The sequence below is a fragment of the Bufo bufo genome, chromosome 9 (assembly GCF_905171765.1).
Source record: "Bufo bufo chromosome 9, aBufBuf1.1, whole genome shotgun sequence".
Taxonomy (NCBI): Eukaryota; Metazoa; Chordata; class Amphibia; order Anura; family Bufonidae; genus Bufo; species Bufo bufo.
Window position 1 is genome coordinate 14,883,014 of NC_053397.1, and position 18,387 is coordinate 14,901,400.

Here is an 18,387-nt window from a genome sequence, read left to right on the forward strand (position 1 = left end):
GACCCAGGTTCTCCGGATCAGCAGGGGTCCTGGTGGTTGGCCCCAACAATTAGATACTTATCCTCTATCCTGTGGACCTGTACACAATCCCTAGAGCAGGCATGCTCAACCTGCGGCCCTCCAGCTGTTGTAAAACTACAACTCCCACAATGCCCTGCTGTAGGTTGATAGCTGTAGGCTGTCCGAGAATGCTGGGAGTTGTAGTTTTGCAACAGCTAGAGGGCCGCAGGTTGAGCATGCCTGCCCTAGGGTATTCTCATCTGAGACATTGGTGGCATATCGGTAGGATATGCCACCAATATCAGATAGGTGCAGGTCCCAAAGGTGGGACCCACATCTATTTCCAGAATGAGACCCCCAAAAGTGAGTGGAGAGAAGCCTCGGCTACTCGCGCAGACCTATATAAGCGAATGGAGCGGTGGCCACGCTTGCGCGGTTTGTGCTGTCCATTCATCTCTATTGGACTCCAGAAAATAGCCCAGAGAGCTCACTCAGCTATTTTCAGAACTCCCATAAAAATGGAGAGCATGCAACGCATGGCGGTCTCAGAGATAGATGGCGGTCTCAGAGGTGAGACCTGCACCTGTCAGACATTGGTGGCATATCCTATCGATATGCCAAAGTCCCAGATGAAACAACCTCTTTAAAAGGGAACCCGTCACCATGATTTTGGGTATAGAGCTGAGGACATGGGTTGTTAGATGGCCGCTAGCACATCTGCAATACCCAGTCCCCATAGCTCCGTGTGCTTTTATTGTGTTAAAAAAAAGTTTTGATCCATATGCAAATGAACCTGATATGAGTCCTGTGTCCGGAGATGAGTCCAATTTTCTGAGCCCAGCACCGCCCCGCGTCCTCCGAATCTCCTCCTTGCTGGCTGACGTCACAGACCTGGAGCGCCGAAATCTCGCGATGCGCGAGCTAGCGCATGCGCAGTGTCGGCATCATGTTCATTCCCTGTGCTGGCATCAGCACAGGGAACGAACTACACATGCACTAGCTCGCGCATCGCGAGATTTCAGCGCTCCAGCTCTGTGACGTCAGCCAGCAAGGAGGAGATTCGGAGGACGCGGGGCGGTGCTGCGCTCAGAAAATTAGACTCATCTCCGGACACAGGACAGATATCAGGTTAATTTGCATATGGATCAAAACGTTTTTTTAACACAATAAAAGCACACAGAGCTATGGGGACTGGGTATTGCGGATGTGCTAGCGGCCATCTAGCAGCCCATGTCCCCAGCTCTATGCACAAAATCCTGGTGACGGGTTACCTTTAAGCTTTGTTTTTACTGGTATTCTTTCTATTTTAGGGGAACACTCTCCGAGTATTTCCCTACTTTAAACAGAAACTCCACGATCAGCATGAGATTAGTCTTTCCGAGTTGTCGCCAGCTGTCATGGTACATACTCCTACAACCTAATCCAGTGCAGTGATTTGTACTCGGTACAGCCTGGCACATGTATGGGTCTTCACTGCCATAGGCACCAGCAGATATTGTATAAACCAGGTGTGCATAGGTACTGACAATGGGAAAAGCCCCGCCACCCACTACATGCAGGCTCCAGCATCCATAGAACAGAGCCCACCAGGGCTGCACAGGTAAGTGGCAGTCATGAGCCGGCCTCTTTAATCATCCTCAATGTGGCACCTTGGTCCAAGACCAGCAACCTTCCTCCTCAAGGATTGCAAGATCTTAGCAGCATTACAGAAAGTCTCTGGTCTGGTTTCCATATGAGATTCGGGAGGAAAAAAAATGAATATATTTTTAGAGAGATTTTCACTCTGAAGACATTCGGAAATCCACAGCTTAGAGGCGACGCAGGCAGAACCCCCGTGAGATGTTGAGTGACCCTGAGGCCTAGGCGTTTATAGCTTTCCAGCGGTCACTGTCGATGCTGTTAATGCTCCCAACGTGCGGCATGGAGGCCACGTCGTCTAGATAAGCCGTCGTGTCAATCTGGGTGCTGGAGTAAAATCCCGAGTCTGCGCCTTCCTTCTTCGCCACGGCATAGGGATGCGGGAGGTGGACGTCTGTGTCGTCGGGCTCGTCCACTTGGGATTTGTAGGAGAAGAGAATTTTAGGCTCGGACCTGGAAGAAAAGGTTAAATTGTGATGGAGAAAGGAACCAAAGTGGGATAAAGACACCGATTTAAAAAGGGGCAATCCCAAAGTGATCGCTAGGATATGCCATCACTTTGTGATCATGGGGGAGGGGGATGTTTGACCTCTGGGACTAGCATCGGCCCCGAGCTGGTTTATCCCCGGCCACCAGGCCGTGCAGAGAACTGGAGCTGGACCCTTCACTGAAACATACCCTGGGAGCCAGCTGTGAACTTCTAATGTGAACAGAGCCTACTGTGACTGCTGGTTTTATTATATACTCACCCAAAGAAGCTTTTCAGGAATGCCGCATACATGAGAGGAGCAAACAGGCTGAAGTATAAAAACGTAGTGATGTCGACGAGGCTGTGAAATGAAGAGGCGCGCTGGTAAGTATCAGCTACCAAATGCAGAATATAGAATTAGGGGGTTATAGGCACTAGGTAGACTTTTGCATTTTTTTTCATTGCTCCAAGGCATCTATAAAATGTGTTTTGACCGATGCTTGCAGATCCGATGCAGACCTAAGTGTTCCCATGGTAACAGACTTCAAACAAACACTATGTAGTCTGTAGTCATGGGTTCCTTGCCCATCGCTGCCACCTCTTCTTGCTAATCTACAGTACTCGGCTATCTCCAGCGCTCTCATAAAGAATGAATGGGAACGGGACAACCCGTTATAGTGATCGTGGGGGTCCCAGCAGTCGGCTAGTTAACCCCGGCAAGGAGAATCGTAGGTCGGCATGGGAGCTGCATACACAAAATGGCAGATTTGTTATCAAGACCATTTGTGAAGTTGCTTCATTTTTCATTTGAGATGCATTGGAATAGGATTACGAAGGTCTACATAACCCCTTACCCCATATGTTAAAGGGGTTTTCCAGGCTTTTAATATTGATGACCTATCCTCAGGATAGGCCATCAATATCAGATCGGCGGGGGTGCCGATCAGCTGTATGAGGAGACGGGGCGCGCAGGGTGCACGTGACGTCTCTCTTCTCGCTCTGCTGCTGCTTTGCCATAAACATACAGCGGAGAACAGGAAGAGAGACAGGAGACGGCACATGCACACTGCGCGCTCCGTCTCCTCATACAGCTGATCGGCGTGGGCGCCGGGTGTCGGATCCCCAAAATATTAAAAGCCTGAAAAACCAATCTGCCATTCTATCCCCAGCCACCAGTCTGGTAAATATTACATGCATCATCTTATTCTTAAGATCATTACAAGGAATCAACCAACTGTAATAATATTCAAAATCAAAAAGTGTAATAAAAATTATATGACCGGACTTTGGCCCCTCTTGGAAATTCCCGCCCTTACATTACGACACTGAGCTGGTCACATGCAGTCCTATCCTCCCTAACATCAGCACAGATCACTGCCTCCTGAAATACTCTGCTCTGCTGATGGACCCAACCCCTTCTACTATGGACTCTCTCACCCTCACCTCATGACACTGCCCTGTTCTCACTGCCATCATCACGTGGCAGAAAACTGCCTCCTGCAAAATCAGCAAAGCCATTCTCTGAAATACTCTGTGCTGCTTAGACACCTAATTCCTTCCACTATCTACCTCTAAGTCTGCGACCTCCCAGTGGTCTCCAGTATGTTCCTCTTGTCATGATGCTGCCTCCATCTTCCCCAGCATGGCACCTGTAGCCATCTTCCACAAGAGCTACACATTCATCTGCTGAAATCCTCTGCGCTGTTGCTCCTTCCACTGTCTATCTACGCACTGACCTACATGGCTCCACTGTCTCATAACATGCAGCTATGTCCTCACTGCCCGCCACAATACCAGCACTCCCCTCTCTGCCGTTCTGATTTAACCAGGATCTGATTGGCTGCAGGTTGTCACATCCCCGCCCACTACAAAAAGGAACCACATAGACACAAAAACACTATAACAAGATTCTAAAGCCGGCCATATGCATTAAAACAAAATGTCAGCCGAACCTGAGGATTTTGGAGGGACTGGTTAATCATATAATCTGCATCAGTGAATCTTGACCCTCTGACAAGGACAAATCTGATTACAATATGCCCAATCCTTTTTTCTAAAGGGACATTAGCTGCCCCCAGGGGTGTCTGGCAGCGGCTTATTCTCGTCTCCCATTTGGGAACACAAGAGCCGAGGTTGTATGTGTAAGGGGGGTGCTTAGAACGAATACATGTTGTCCAAAAGAGCGTACGTCCGATGTGTCCTTAAAAGGTGTCTGTCAGCAGTTCTGACTTGTACAAACTGCTGACAGCGCTACATTGATGACAAGGGGAGCAGTGAACACATACTTGGGGTGATGGTCTGCAGGCTGCAAGAATGAGAAATTAAACTTTTAAGCACCGTGGTGCTAGTACCATAGATGTGGTCCCTTCATGCTTAGTGCCCTGGCATCTCTTCAAACACTTCCCCAACCGCTCCCTTCTGCCGAGTGTCAGGCTCCAGATTAGACCCTACAGCCGTCACTCCCAGCAGGGGAGGGGGTTCATTTCAGAGAGACCAGGGCACCAAAGATGAAAGGATTACCTCCAATTGCATTAAAAAGTTGAATTTAATCGATCACGCGACCTGCATCACCATCACCGCGGATATGCTGCCATCATCTATGTATAACGCCGTCTGCACTTTTGACGGGGCAGGAATGATGACAGACCTTTAAAGATCCAACCCTGCAACGGGTGGAAAGATAGAATGAATATAATAAACCTCTGCAGATGTGCACTCACCACAGCCCATTAATGACCTCCGCACACAGCAGGGCACTTCCAACTCCTTGCACCAAATTCAGCATGGCCAGGATTATAGCGTACACGTAGAAACTTTTCCTTGCTATAAGAGACATCAAACACATACATAAACACATCATCAAACACATACATAAACAGGTTAGTGATTTCTGGTAAACGCTATGACATCCCTGGCGTCCAATTATACTATGTGTGACTTCATATAGGAGGTCCCTGGATGGGGGAGCACCGAACTGTAAAACAGCTGATCCTACTGTATAAGCATCTTGAATATTCAAACCCAAAAATCTGATCTGAGCTTTTGGTCCAGGCTACGGGTGCACAAATTATTAGAGCAGTAAGTATTCCCAATGGTTTGTTTCGTCGCACACATCTAGGAGCATTGCTGACTCTCGGTGCCCCCTGCACAGATCAGCTCGTGCTCTTCACTCACATGGTAGAGAGATGCGGTCTTTCAGTGGGGTTTTGGGAAGTATAGAAACCAATGTATACACCTGCAGAAGAGAAAGAACAGGAGAATCGTGTTAGTAATGAACACAAGTGACAGTCGCCAAATCTATAGATCACTGGAGACCTCTTTACTATTAGCCGGGATCCTGCAGCTGTGATCTGCTGCGATCATCCATAACCACTACAGGAATCTCTTGCACATTCAAAGCAATCACACACAAGACTGTTATAAAAAATAAAATTAAAAATTAAAAAGGAAGATAACACAATACCATTATGGCCTATGCACACAACCGTAGCAGGTCCGTGCCCGTACTGCGGCCCGCAAGCAAAATGGGTCCTCAATACGGAAGATACAGTGCAGAACGGAGGCAGGGACTAGTGTTGAGCGAACTTGTGTTTTAAGTTCGGCGTCTAAAGTTCGGGTTATCGAAGAATCGCGTTATGGATTCTAAATTCCGTTATGGTCCGTGGTAGCGGAATCCATAACGCGATTCTTCGATAACCCGAACTTTAGACGCCGAACTTAAAACACACGTTTGCTCAACACTAGCAGGGACATAAAACCCACGGAAGCACTCCATAGGGCTTCCGTGGGTTTTCTGTCCCTGCCTCCGCACCGCAGTGCATACAGTACTTTTTTTGTGGTGCGGATCGCAGAGCCCATTCAAGTGAAAGGGTCCTGTGTCCGCACACACAGCGGCCCTACAGTCGGTGCCCGTGTATCGCAGATGGTGCGCATGAGGCGTATAGCTGATCTGCTCACCAAGAAGAAAAAGCAGGAACTGGCAAGCCAGAAGTGCCTGCCGCCATGCCCGTAGATGTTAAAGTCCTCCGCTGAGAGATGGGCGTCTGGATACAGGATTTCCAAAGTCCCCTAAAATAATGAAAAGCAACTATAATAAAGTTTCGCAGCCACACGACTAAACTGCATGCATTCGATCTCTTCCCTGTTCAGAGACAGAATGCAGTTTTCAGTAGAGAATTCCTAATGTGACAAGCAAAAATGGATACTTTCTGGATATTTTACCTGCGTTACTGAGTAAGCAAGCGACAGGACGGCCGTGATCGCCAGCACCCGCTTTACACTGGATTTACTTTCAAGATGACCTGCAAAACAGAGCGATCCATTATCATATAGACCAACGTCAAGACAGAGCTATTCTCCCATGTCAACCACCAGGCAGAGTACTACTTCAGTACATAAGAGTTGGTTAGGTTTTTGTGCTACATGGGGATTTTTATATTAGTTTTGTTTTATTCCCCTGTATCTGAGGCTGACAATAAGCCCCAGGTGGGGGGAATACAGCCTTCCAACACGCACTATAGAGCTCAGCTGAACCTAAGACCCAGTGACCCCCATCAAACAAGAGCCGATCTGCAGCAGTAAGTCACAAAGCCGCTTCCCTATGCGTGTGCACGACACTCACTGAGCGCCATGTATACACCAATCCGGAAGGCATAAACAGCAATAAATCACCTCTGCTGACAGCCTCTCCTGTACAACATCCATGCAGAGGCATTTGGAAACATCTTGGCTGAGTTATATGCAGACCAGCCCAAAGTTTAAAGGGGTCATCCTCTGCTGCGCTCCCCTGCGGGAGCCACTTCCGGGTTCAGGTGCCATGCATCGGGCACATGATCCTAGCCTGGTTAGAACCCACAGCGCATGCGCGAGAATGAATCTCTCGCCAAGCAAGTGATTGATTCTCATGAAGTGGCGGGAGCGCAGAGTGCTAGTGGTTAAAGCACACTGTGTATGACAGCCATGTTGCCGCCTGTGATCAGGGTCTCACACTGGCAATGCCTCTGTCCTCACCCAATAGTGCATGACGGAGCTGGAACTAACCCGTATTCTTAAATTACTACATCAAAGTGCAGGAAAGGGTAAAAGGGGGTGTCCAGGATTTTGATATTGCTGGCCTATCCTCAGAATAGGCCATCAATATCAGATCTGCAGGAGGTCAGACACCCCGCCATCAGCTGTTTTGGGGTAGCTGCTGCGCCCAAAGTCAGTGCTGGAACTACACAGCTCTGACCACTGGTTACCATTCACTTCAATGTAGGGAGCTGTATAGTTCAAGCACTGGAGCTACAGCAGAACAACGGATCGATGGGGGTGCAGGGAGCACAATCGGATAATGGTGACCTATCCTGATAGGCTATCAATATCAAAATCTTGGACAATCTTCACATCACAGACAATGGGGGCATGTTACTAGGATATGCCCACATTGTCTGATAGGTGCTGCCCCACCTCTACACCGAGAATGAAACAGGGAAATTGGTGGCTGGAGGACCCCAGGATTTTCCCCGGGGCCGGCCACCGCCAAGCTTCCCCATACAAGCGAATGGGAAGGCACCGCGCTTGTGCGGCCACCGCTCCCATTCATTCCTATGGGGCCAGCACTCGGCTATTTTCGGTAGCCCCATAGAAATGAATGGAGGGTGGCTGCGCATGCACAGTGCGCCCTCCACCACTATCCCCGCTCCGTTCTCGGTGTAGGTGCGGTCCTAGCGATATGCCCCCATTGTCTGTGATATTATAACACCTTAAAAGGGTATTCCTAAGTTAGAAAAACAAACTTACCAAAAGCTAAACCCAGGATGATGACGCTCAGTTCTATGGCGAGCAGGAAGAACCTGGTGATTTCCCACAAAACCTTAAAAAAAAAAAAATCAATGGAGGATGAGAACCGGGCTGGACGCCTCGGCCACAGATATAGGTGGAGGCTTACAGCAGATCCAGGAGGCGCTTACCTTATCTGTGACAGTGGCTGCACTGGATGAACTGACCGTCATAGAGACAACCGCTCGTGCGATTCCCACAAGTGACACCACAAACACCTGCATCAGACACCACAAGGCATCAACTTTATCTTTTTAAAGAATTAAATCAGATTTGATTAGTGTGGTAATAAATCTTTATATAGGAAGAGGGGGGTGCTCTGTTTCTGATGGTTCTGAGCTATAGAGCTCCAAACCCCTTGTGTCCCTTTACACAGCCATAGAGATGAACACAAGTCTGTCTGCCTGCAGCCACCACTAGAGGGAGCTCACGATAGATGGATTTACCACCAACTCAATGCCCCTAGTGACAGCCAACATTGTATTAGCGAGAGGCTGTCATCCAGGCTCCAGAAACGTCCTGTAATCTAATTATATAAAAACAGAAAAGGCAGACTTACAAGGATGTAGAAAGTGGTGAAAATTGGACTTGATGTGACTCGGATTTTGGCTCTGGTGGAGGGCAACTTCCACAGCAGGAACACGAAGAAGAGAACATTGGGAATTAAAAGCATAAGGTCCCAATACCTTACCCTAAAAGGGAGGACAATTTCTCTATGTTACATCAATAGGATTTATAACCTTCAGATGGATGAACAGTACAACAACCAACTCCATAAAATTCTCTATGGGTGCAGTACGGTGGAAGATCTCTCTGAACTCCAGAGCTGCACTCACTATTCTGCTGGAGCAGTCACTGTGTACATACATTGCTTATCCTGTACTGATCCTGAGTTACATCCTGTATTATACTCCAGAGCTGCACTCACTATTCTGCTGGTGCAGTCACTGTGTACATACATTACATTACTTATCCTGTACTGATCCTGAGTTACATCCTGTATTATACTCCAGAGCTGCAGTCACTATTCTGCTGGTGGAGTCACTGTGTACATACATTACTTATCCTGTACTGATCCTGAGTTACATCCTGTATTATACTCCAGAGCTGCACTCACTATTCTGCTGGTGCAGTCACTGTGTACATACAGTCAGGTTCATAAATATTGGGAAATCGACACAATTCTGACATTTTTGGCTCTATACACCACCACAATGGATTTGAAATGAAACAAACAAGATGTGCTTTACCTGCAGACTGTCGGCTTTAATTTGAGGGCATTTACATCCAAATCAGGTGAACGGTGCAGGAATTACAACAGTTTGCATATGTGCCTCCCACTTGTTAAGGGACCAAAAGTAATGGGACAATTGGCTTCTCAGCTGTTCCATGGCCAGGTGTGTGTTATTCCCTCATTATCCCAATTACAATGAGCAGATACAAGGTCCAGAGGTCATTCCCAGTCTGCTATTTGCATTTGGAATCTGTTGCTGTCAACTCCTAAGATGAGATCCAAAGAGCTGTCACTATGAGTGAAGCAAGCCGTCATTAGGCTGAAAAAACACAACAAACCCATCAGAGAGATAGCAAAAACATTAGGCGCGGCAAAAACAACTGCTTGGAACATTCTTAAAAAGAAGGAACGCACCGGCGAGCTCAGCAACACCAAAAGACCCGGAAGACCACGGAAAACATCTGTGGTGGATGACCGAAGAATTCTTTCCCTGGTGAAGAAAACACCCTTCACAACAGTTGGCCGGATCAAGAACACTCTCCAGGAGGTAGGTGTATGTGTGTCAAAGTCAACAATCAGGAGAAGACTTCACCAGAGTGAATACAGAGGGTTCACCACAAGATGGAAACCATTGGTGAGCCTCAAAAACACGAAGGCCAGATTAGAGTTTGCCAAACGACATCTAGAAAAGCCTTCACAGTTCTGGAACAACATCCTATGGACAGATGAGACCAAGATCAACTTGTACCAGAGTGATGGGAAGAGAAGAGTATGGAGAAGGAAAGGAACTGCTCATGATCCTAAGCATACCACCTCATCAGTGAAGCATGGTGGTGGTAGTGTCATGGCGTGGGCATGTATGGCTGCCAATGGAACTGCTTCTCTTGTATTTATTGATGATGTGACTGCTGACAAAAGCAGCAGGAGGAATTCTGAAGTGTTTCGGGCAATATTATCTGCTCATATTCAGCCAAATGCTTCAGAACTCATTGGACGGCGCTTCACGGTGCAGATGGACAATGACCCAAAGCATACTGCAAAAGCAACCAAAGAATTTTATAAGGGAAATAAGTGGAATGTTATGCAATGGCCGAGTCAATCACCGGACCTGAATCCGATTGAGCTGCATTTCACTTGCTGAAGACAAAACTGAAGGGAAAATGCCCCAAGAACAAGCAGGAGCTGAAGACAGTTGCAGTAGAGGCCTGGCAGAGCATCACCAGGGATGAAACCCAGCGTCTGGTGATGTCTATGCGTTCCAGACTTCACGCTGTAATTGACTGCAAAGGATTTGCAACCAAGTATTAAAGAGTGAAAGTTTGATTTATGATTATTATTCTGTCCCATTACTTTTGGTCCTTTAACAAGTGGGAGGCACATATGCAAACTGCTGTAATTCCTGCACCGTTCACCTGATTTGGATGTAAATTCCCTCAAATTACAGCTGACAGTCTGCAGGTAAAGCACATCTTGTTTGTTTCATTTCAAATCCATTGTGGTGGTGTATAGAGCCAAAAATATTAGAATTGCGTAGATGTCCCAATATTATGGACCTGACTGTACATTACTTATCCTGTACTGATCCTGAGTTGCATCCTGTATTATACCCCAGAGCTGCACTCACTATTCTGCTAGTGGAGTCACTGTGTACATACATTACTTATCCTGTACTGATCCTGAGTTACATCCTGTATTATACTCCACAGCTGATGTCATCTTTGAAGACTGCAGTATTGTGAGCACAGCTCTGGAGTACAATACAGGATTCAGACAGTGGTACAATACTACAGTAGATATGTCCCGTACCTGGAGCTTCTAATGTCTTCATACAGGATGACCAGACACACATGTGGTACAGTTACATTGGCGCCGCTGATGTCAGAGGTGGTTGGCAGCGCTGATGTCAGATATGGTGAGGCGGTGAAGGGTAAGGAGGTGACATTGGTGACCGAGCTGTTCCGAGTCTCCAAGAACATCCTGAGTGTGATGTGATCAGGACACAAGCACGAGCCGAGGGAGTCGCCGATCTTCACTTCCTGCAGAGATAAAAGAGACTGAAGAGGAGTCTGAGCGACAATACCCCCCCCCCCCCCCCCACCCCCGTTCGAGTCACGGCACTGTAAAAATAGCAAAAATGACTAGTAAACCACGGGCAGAATTCTTAAAGGGGAGATCCTTAAGTGCAGGGAGGGTCTGTCTACATGTAGTACAAGAGCAGTCATGTCTATGATCCACTGACAGTCGCCTTGTGCGTGTCCCATCTCTAGACAGCAGGTATGTTTAACCAAAACTATTAAGCAGCCCCCCCCACCCAAAAAAAAACATCAAAAGCCACGTTTAAAGGATTCTGAAATTTGTGTGCCAAAGGCTCTGCTTTCTTTCATTAGAGGGTTGCGCTGGACTAGTAAAAATACCTTGCTCTTTTTACCCCCAGTAACAGCGCCTCTCCTGCCTACAGGCTGCGCCCGGGACTGCAGATCACCCCCAGCCAGGAACTAAAAACACAGGGAACCTGGGAGTCCGGGCCTTAAAGTGAACCCTTCACCTGCAGCAGTGATGTGGACGAGGTAAGTAATAATGAAACTGCAATCATATCCGGCAGGAATGAGGAAACCACCGGCGGTGTATGAAGTGAGGGCGGAGCGCGGTATTATAGGGACTTAACCCCACGGTGACCAGTTCTGCTCCCAGAATGTCAAGTCACGTTCACAATACCATTCTAGTCTTTTGTATGTCCAATCTTCAGCCCCAAACCGGCCTCCTCTGTGCCCACTCCTCGGCCACAAACCGGCCTCCTCTGTGCCCCCTCCTCGGCCCCAAACCGGCCTCCTCTGTGCCCCCTCCTCGGCCCCAAACCGGCCTCCTCTGTGCCCCCTCCTCGGCCCCAAACCGGCCTCCTCTGTGCCCCCTCCTCGGCCCCAAACCGGCCTCCTCTGTGCCCCCTCCTCGGCCCCAAACCGGCCTCCTCTGTGCCCCCTCCTCGGCCCCAAACCGGCCTCCTCTGTGCCCCCTCCTCGGCCCCAAACCGCCCTCCTCTGTGCCCCCTCCTCGGCCCCAAACCGGCCTCCTCTGTGCCCCCTCCTCGGCCCCAAACCGGCCTCCTCTGTGCCCCCTCCTCGGCCCCAAACCGGCCTCCTCTGTGCCCCCTCCTCGGCCCCAAACCGGTCTACTCTGTGCCCCCTCCTCGGCCCCAAACCGGCCTCCTCTGTGCCCCCTCCTCAGCCCCAAACCGGTCTCCTCTGTGCCCCCTCCTCAGCCCCAAACCGGTCTCCTCGGTGCCCCCTCCTCAGCCCCAAACCGGTCTCCTCGGTGCCCCCTCCTCAGCCCCAAACCGGTCTCCTCGGTGCCCCCTCCTCAGCCCCAAACCGGTCTCCTCGGTGCCCCCTCCTCAGCCCCAAACCGGTCTCCTCGGTGCCCCCTCCTCAGCCCCAAACCGGTCTCCTCGGTGCCCCCTCCTCAGCCCCAAACCGGTCTCCTCGATGCCTCCTCCTCAGCCCCAAATCGGCCTCCTCTGTGCCCCTTCCTCAGCCCAAAACCGGCCTCCTCTGTGCCCCCTCCTCAGCCACAAACCGGCCTCCTCTGTGCCCCCTCCTCAGCCCCAAACCGGTCTCCTCGGTGCCCCCTCCTCAGCCCCAAACCGGTCTCCTCGATGCCTCCTCCTCAGCCCCAAATCGGCCTCCTCTGTGCCCCTTCCTCAGCCCAAAACCGGCCTCCTCTGTGCCCCCTCCTCAGCCACAAACCGGTCTCTCTGTGCCCCCTCCTCAGTCACAAACCGGCCTCCTCTGTGCCCCCTCCTCAATCCCCAAACCAGTCTCCTCTGTGCCCCCTCCCCCCCCTTCCTCAGTTTGCCCCTCCTGTGCTCGGGTGTAAGCAGTGCCCCCTGCATTACCGCTCGGGTCCCATCTCCCTCTGTACAGTGCACAGACCTCCACTGTTTACACATCCCTGCCCCCTCCGCCGTACACACGCGTTACCCATAGTTACCTCTCATGAACCTGACAGCTGATCACGGGGGGTCTCCGTCCCGCCCCCTGTAGTCAGTAATCCTCTGATCCGGGCTCACCGCGATCGACAACTCGGCGATCCGTCCGGGTTCTTGCAGGAGCGCCGAGCGCTGGATTCGTCCGCTTCCGGATCACACGGAGCCTGAGCGCGGGCACGTGACACGTGACTGCCAGTGGTGGGGAGGAGTCCTGAGCTGTCAGGAGGGTCATGTGACGCTAAAGCTGAGCAAGCGCGAGCCTGACAAGCAGCACCCGCCACCACCAGGGGTAGCCGCGTGAATGTGGAGCTCCCCTTTAATCAGTGAAACGTTCTGACAACTTCTGCGGTGGTTTTAGGGGGAGGGGGGTCACGCATTCTGTAAATAAAAAAAACTCCAGAAAAAAAGCGTGTGCGAGTTTTTGGCACCTGCGTTTTTCTTGAAGTTTTTTGGGGGGTTTTGCACACAGTGGGGGTCATTAATTACTATTGTTATGACCCCCCTAGGCCAGAAACCAATGCAAAAGCCCACAGTTTGTGACTTTTTGACTGCCTAAATGTAGGCATATGTGTTGGCCACTTTCTGAAAAGGGGGGCTGGTGTGGGGGCGGGGCCACCATCATTTACACCAGTCTGCTGGCAGGAGGGCTCGGCGACATTCGTTTGCCTATGGTGTCGGACTTTGTGCCGCACGTCGCAGAAGCGCAAATCTCTTCTACCATTGGCTTTAATGGAAGTCACTCGCGACACATGACATGGTTGTGTTTTCACGGCAAAATGCCAGCTCTGAAATGGTCATGTGACAGCGAGCTGCGGACAAGTCGCACGTACGTTTGTGTTGTGTCGCCGTGTAGCCGAACCCTAAATGACAACTGAAATCCCCTCCAGAAGATCAGCCTGATTTATGACAGGCACCTCGCGTCATCCGGCCGCGCGTCCCCCCACTAGTGTTTTCTTCATGGTGGTTTCCACTATAGAGACAGTGATGTGGAAACGCCAAGAGCTCCACAACACCGTGTTCCCGGAACAAAGCCGAACATCTGGAGCTCTTACTGCAAACAGATGTAGGTGCAAAAAACCCACTGAAAAAACCTAGGTGTGAAACCACCCTTAAAGGGCATCTGTCAGCAGTTTTGTCCCTATGACACTGGCTGTCCTGTTACATGTGTGCTTGGCAGCTGAAGGCATCTGTGTTGGTCCCATGTTCCTATGTGCCCGCATTGCTGAGAAAAATGAGGTTTTACTATATGCAAATGAGCATCTAGGAGCAACGGGGGCGTTACCGTTACACCTAGATGCTCAGCTCTCTCTGCAACCGCCGCATCCTCTCCACTTTGATGACGTTTACACTGCTTGGCCCTGTCAAAGTGCAGAGATTGTGGCAGTTGCAGAGAAAGCCTCTAGGTGTAACGGCAACGCCCCCGTTGCTCCTAGAGCCTCATTTGCATATAGTAAAACCTCATTTTCCCAGCAATACAGGCACATATGAACACGGGACCACCACAGACGCCTTCAGCTGCCAAGTGCACATGTAACAGGTCAGCCGGTGTCATAGGTACAAAACTGCTGACAGATGCCATTTAACCTCTTCAGGACACAGGGCGTACGGGTACGACCTGTGTATTTCCAATCACCGGCGGGCGGTGATCGGAACCCGGTGCCTGCTCAAATCATTGAGCAGGCACCCTGGCTACATGCGCAGGGAGGTCCCGCGTGACCCCCCCCCCCCCCCGTGTCAGCGATCGCCGCAAACCGCAGGTCAATTCAGACCTGAGGTTTTGCGGCTTTACCTGCGGTTTGCGGCTGCTGGTGGCGGTGCCATCGGGTCCCCATGTGGCTGTAGGGGGGACCCGATGGCATGAAAGGCATCGCGCTGCCTTCCGGTGAAGAGCCTGTGAGATCCAGCGACCTGGATCTCACAGGCCCCAGAAGCTGTATGAGTAATACACACAGTATTACTCATACAGCCAATGCATTCCAATACAGAAGTATTGGAATGCATTGTAAAGGATTAGACCCCCAAAAGTTCAAGTCCCAAAGTGGGACAAAAAATAAAGTCGTCCACCCCCCAAAAAAAGTTAAAAGTTTTAAGTAAAAATAAACAAAAATGTAATTTTTCCCAAATAAAGTAAAAAAAAATTAGTAAAAAATAGGGGGGAGGGGGAAATATACATATTAGGTATCGCTGCGTCCGTATCGACCGGCTCTATAAACATATCACATGACCTAACCCCTCAGATGAACACCGTAAAAAAATAAAAATAAAAACTGTGCTAAATAAACCATTTTTTTGTTACCTTACATCACAAAAAGTACAACAGCAAGTGATCAAAAAGGCCTTTGCCCACCAAAATAATACCAATCTAACCGTCACCTCATCCCGCAAAAAATGAGCCCCTACCTAAGACAATCGCCCAAAAAATAAAAAAAACTATGGCTCAGAATATGGAGACACTAAAACATAATTAGTTATTGTGTAAAACTTACATAAATAAAAAAAGTATACATATTAGGTATCGCCGCGTCCGTATCGACCGGCTCTATAAAAAGATCACATGACCTAACCCCTCAGATGAACACCATAAAAAATAAAAACTGTGCTAAATAAACCATTTTTTGTTACCTTACATCACAAAAAGTGTAATAGCAAGCGATCAAAAAGTCACACGCACCCCAAAATAGTGCCAATAAAACCGTCATCTCATCCTGCAAAAATCATACCCTATCCAAGGTAATCGCCGAAAAACTGAAAAAATTATGGCTCTCAGACTATGGAAACACTAAAACATGATTTTTTTTGCTTCAAAAATTAAATCATTGTGTAAAACTTACATTAAAAAAAAAAAGTATACATATTAGGTATCGGCGCATCCCTGACAACCTGGTCTATAAAAATATCACATAATCTAACCTGTCAGATGAATGTTGTAAATAACAGAAAATAGAATCGGTGCCAAAACATCTATTTCTTGTTACCTTGCCTCACAAAGAGTGTAATATAGCGCAACCAAAAATCATATGTACCCTAAACTAGTACCAACAATACTGCCACCCTATCCCGTAGTTTCTAAAATGGGGTCACTTTTTTGGAGTTTCTACTCTAGGGGTGCATCAGAAGGCTTCAAATGGGACATGGTGTAAAAAAAAAAAAACAGTCCAGCAAAATCTGCCTTCCAAAAACCATATGGCATTCCTTTTCTTCTGCGCCCTGCCGTGTGCCCGTACAGCGGTTTACGACCACATATGGGGTGTTTCTGTAAACTACAGAATCAGGGCCATAAATATTGAGTTTGGTTTGGCTGTCAACCCTTGCTTTGTAAATGGAAAAAAATTATTAAAATGGAAAATCTGCCAAAAAAGTGAAATATTTTCCATTAAATCTTGTGGAACACCTAAAGGGTTAACAAAGATTGTAAAATCAGTTTTGAATACCTTGAGGGGTGTAGTTTATAGAATGGGGTCATTTTTGGGTGGTTTCTATTATGTAAGCCTCGCAAAGTGACTTCAGACCTGAACTGGTCCCTAAAAATTGGGTTTTTGAAAATTTCTGAAAAATTTCAAGATTTGCTTCTAAACTTCTAAGCCTTGTAACATTCCCAAAAAATAAAATATCATTCCCAAAATGATCCAAACATGAAGTAGACATATGGGGAATGTAAAGTAATAACTATTTTTGGAGGTATTACTATGTATTATAGAAGTAGAGAAATTGAAAGTTAGATATTTTCAAATTTTTACAAGATTTTGGTAAATTTGGTATTTTTTTATAAATAAAAATATTTTTTTTTTACTCAATTTTACCAGTGTCATGAAGTACAATATGTGCCGAAAAAACTATCTCAGAATGGCCTGGATAAGTCAAAGCGTTTTAAAGTTATTAGCACTTAAAGTGACACTGGTCAGATTTGCAAAAAATGGCCAAGCCCTTAAGGTGAAATAGGGCTGAGTCCTGAAGGTGTTAAAGAGGTTTTTTCCGGTGATGATGATTTTTAAGCAAGTGCCCGCGGCCTGCCCGCTGAAACAGACGATTCATTGCTCCAGTTCTCTGCTCCGCGCTGCCTCCATCTTCCAGCCGGGTGGTACATGGACATGGTCACATGCACCGCTCCAGCCAATGACTGGCTTCAGAGGTGATGGGGTCAGAAGCAGCACGTCATTGGCTGGAGCAATGAATCGTCTGTTTCAGCGGGCAGGCCACGGGCACTTGCTTAAAAATTATCACCGAAAAAAAACTTTAATGCCTTTTTGTTCCTCAGAGGAAGTGACATTACAGGGGTCACATATTTTCCTATATAAAAAAAAAAAAGGGAAGGGTCGGGCACCTGGAGTTCAACCTGCCCAATCCTTCTGTTTTCGGGAGATAAGCTGCTGTTCACCTCTCAGCATCCTCAGCAGATCCAAGCATGTCTATGGGGAGGTCAGAGGATGTCTATCAGCCAATCAGCATTCAGCGGAGCAGCCGCCATGTTTCTCCCCAGATTCCACATTCCTCTGTATGAAATCGTCGGTGCAAGGAGGAGCCGCCAGATAAAGGAGACTGTACGTGGATGTCAGAGCACTTACCTGCTCCGTGCCAGAGAGTCTGACACACTTACCTGCTCCGTGCCAGAGTCAGACACACTTACCTGCTCCGTGCCAGAGTCAGACACACTTACCTGCTCAGTGCCAGAGAGTCAGACACACTTACCTGCTCCGTGCCAGAGAGTCAGACACACTTACCTGCTCCGTGCCAGAGAGTCAGACACACTTACCTGCTCCGTGCCAGAGAGTCAGACACACTTACCTGCTCCGTGCCAGAGAGTCAGACACACTTACCTGCTCCGTGCCAGAGAGTCAGACACACTTACCTGCTCCGTGCCAGAGAGTCAGACACACTTACCTGCTCCGTGCCAGAGAGTCAGACACACTTACCTGCTCCGTGCCAGAGAGTCAGACACACTTACCTGCTCCGTGCCAGAGAGTCAGACACACTTACCTGCTCCGTGCCAGAGAGTCAGACACACTTACCTGCTCAGTGCCAGAGAGTCAGACACACTTACCTGCTCCGTGCCAGAGTCAGACACACTTACCTGCTCCGTGCCAGAGAGTCAGACACACTTACCTGCTCAGTGCCAGAGAGTCAGACACACTTACCTGCTCAGTGCCAGAGAGTCAGACACACTTACCTGCTCAGTGCCAGAGAGTCAGACACACTTACCTGCTCCGTGCCAGAGAGTCAGACACACTTACCTGCTCCGTGCCAGAG

At 48.7% G+C, this 18,387-nt stretch overlaps 1 protein-coding gene across 4 annotated transcripts; it reads right to left on the reverse strand.

The window, feature by feature from the left end:
- Nucleotides 1-349: 349 nt before the first annotated feature.
- TPRA1 (transmembrane protein adipocyte associated 1) lies at nt 350-13,320 on the reverse strand. Of its 4 annotated transcripts, none has more exons than XM_040408577.1 (12): nt 11,707-11,933; nt 10,968-11,197; nt 8,487-8,619; nt 8,059-8,145; nt 7,889-7,961; nt 6,329-6,408; nt 6,065-6,175; nt 5,282-5,342; nt 4,828-4,930; nt 2,388-2,468; nt 1,272-2,091; nt 350-641 (listed from the first exon to the last, which is right to left on the reverse strand). In XM_040408577.1, exons 1-11 carry the CDS (start codon nt 11,752-11,754, stop codon nt 1,860-1,862), a joined length of 1,239 nt encoding a protein of 412 aa, XP_040264511.1. In that variant the 5' UTR covers nt 11,755-11,933; the 3' UTR covers nt 350-641; nt 1,272-1,859. The 4 variants fall into 4 exon arrangements, with proteins under 4 accessions (XP_040264511.1, XP_040264512.1, XP_040264515.1 ...); XM_040408578.1 differs by lacking the exon at nt 11,707-11,933 and adding an exon at nt 13,146-13,320 and having other exon boundaries at nt 351-641; XM_040408581.1 differs by lacking the exon at nt 11,707-11,933 and adding an exon at nt 13,146-13,320 and having other exon boundaries at nt 351-641; nt 10,968-11,215.
- Between the last annotated feature and the right edge of the window lie 5,067 nt (nt 13,321-18,387).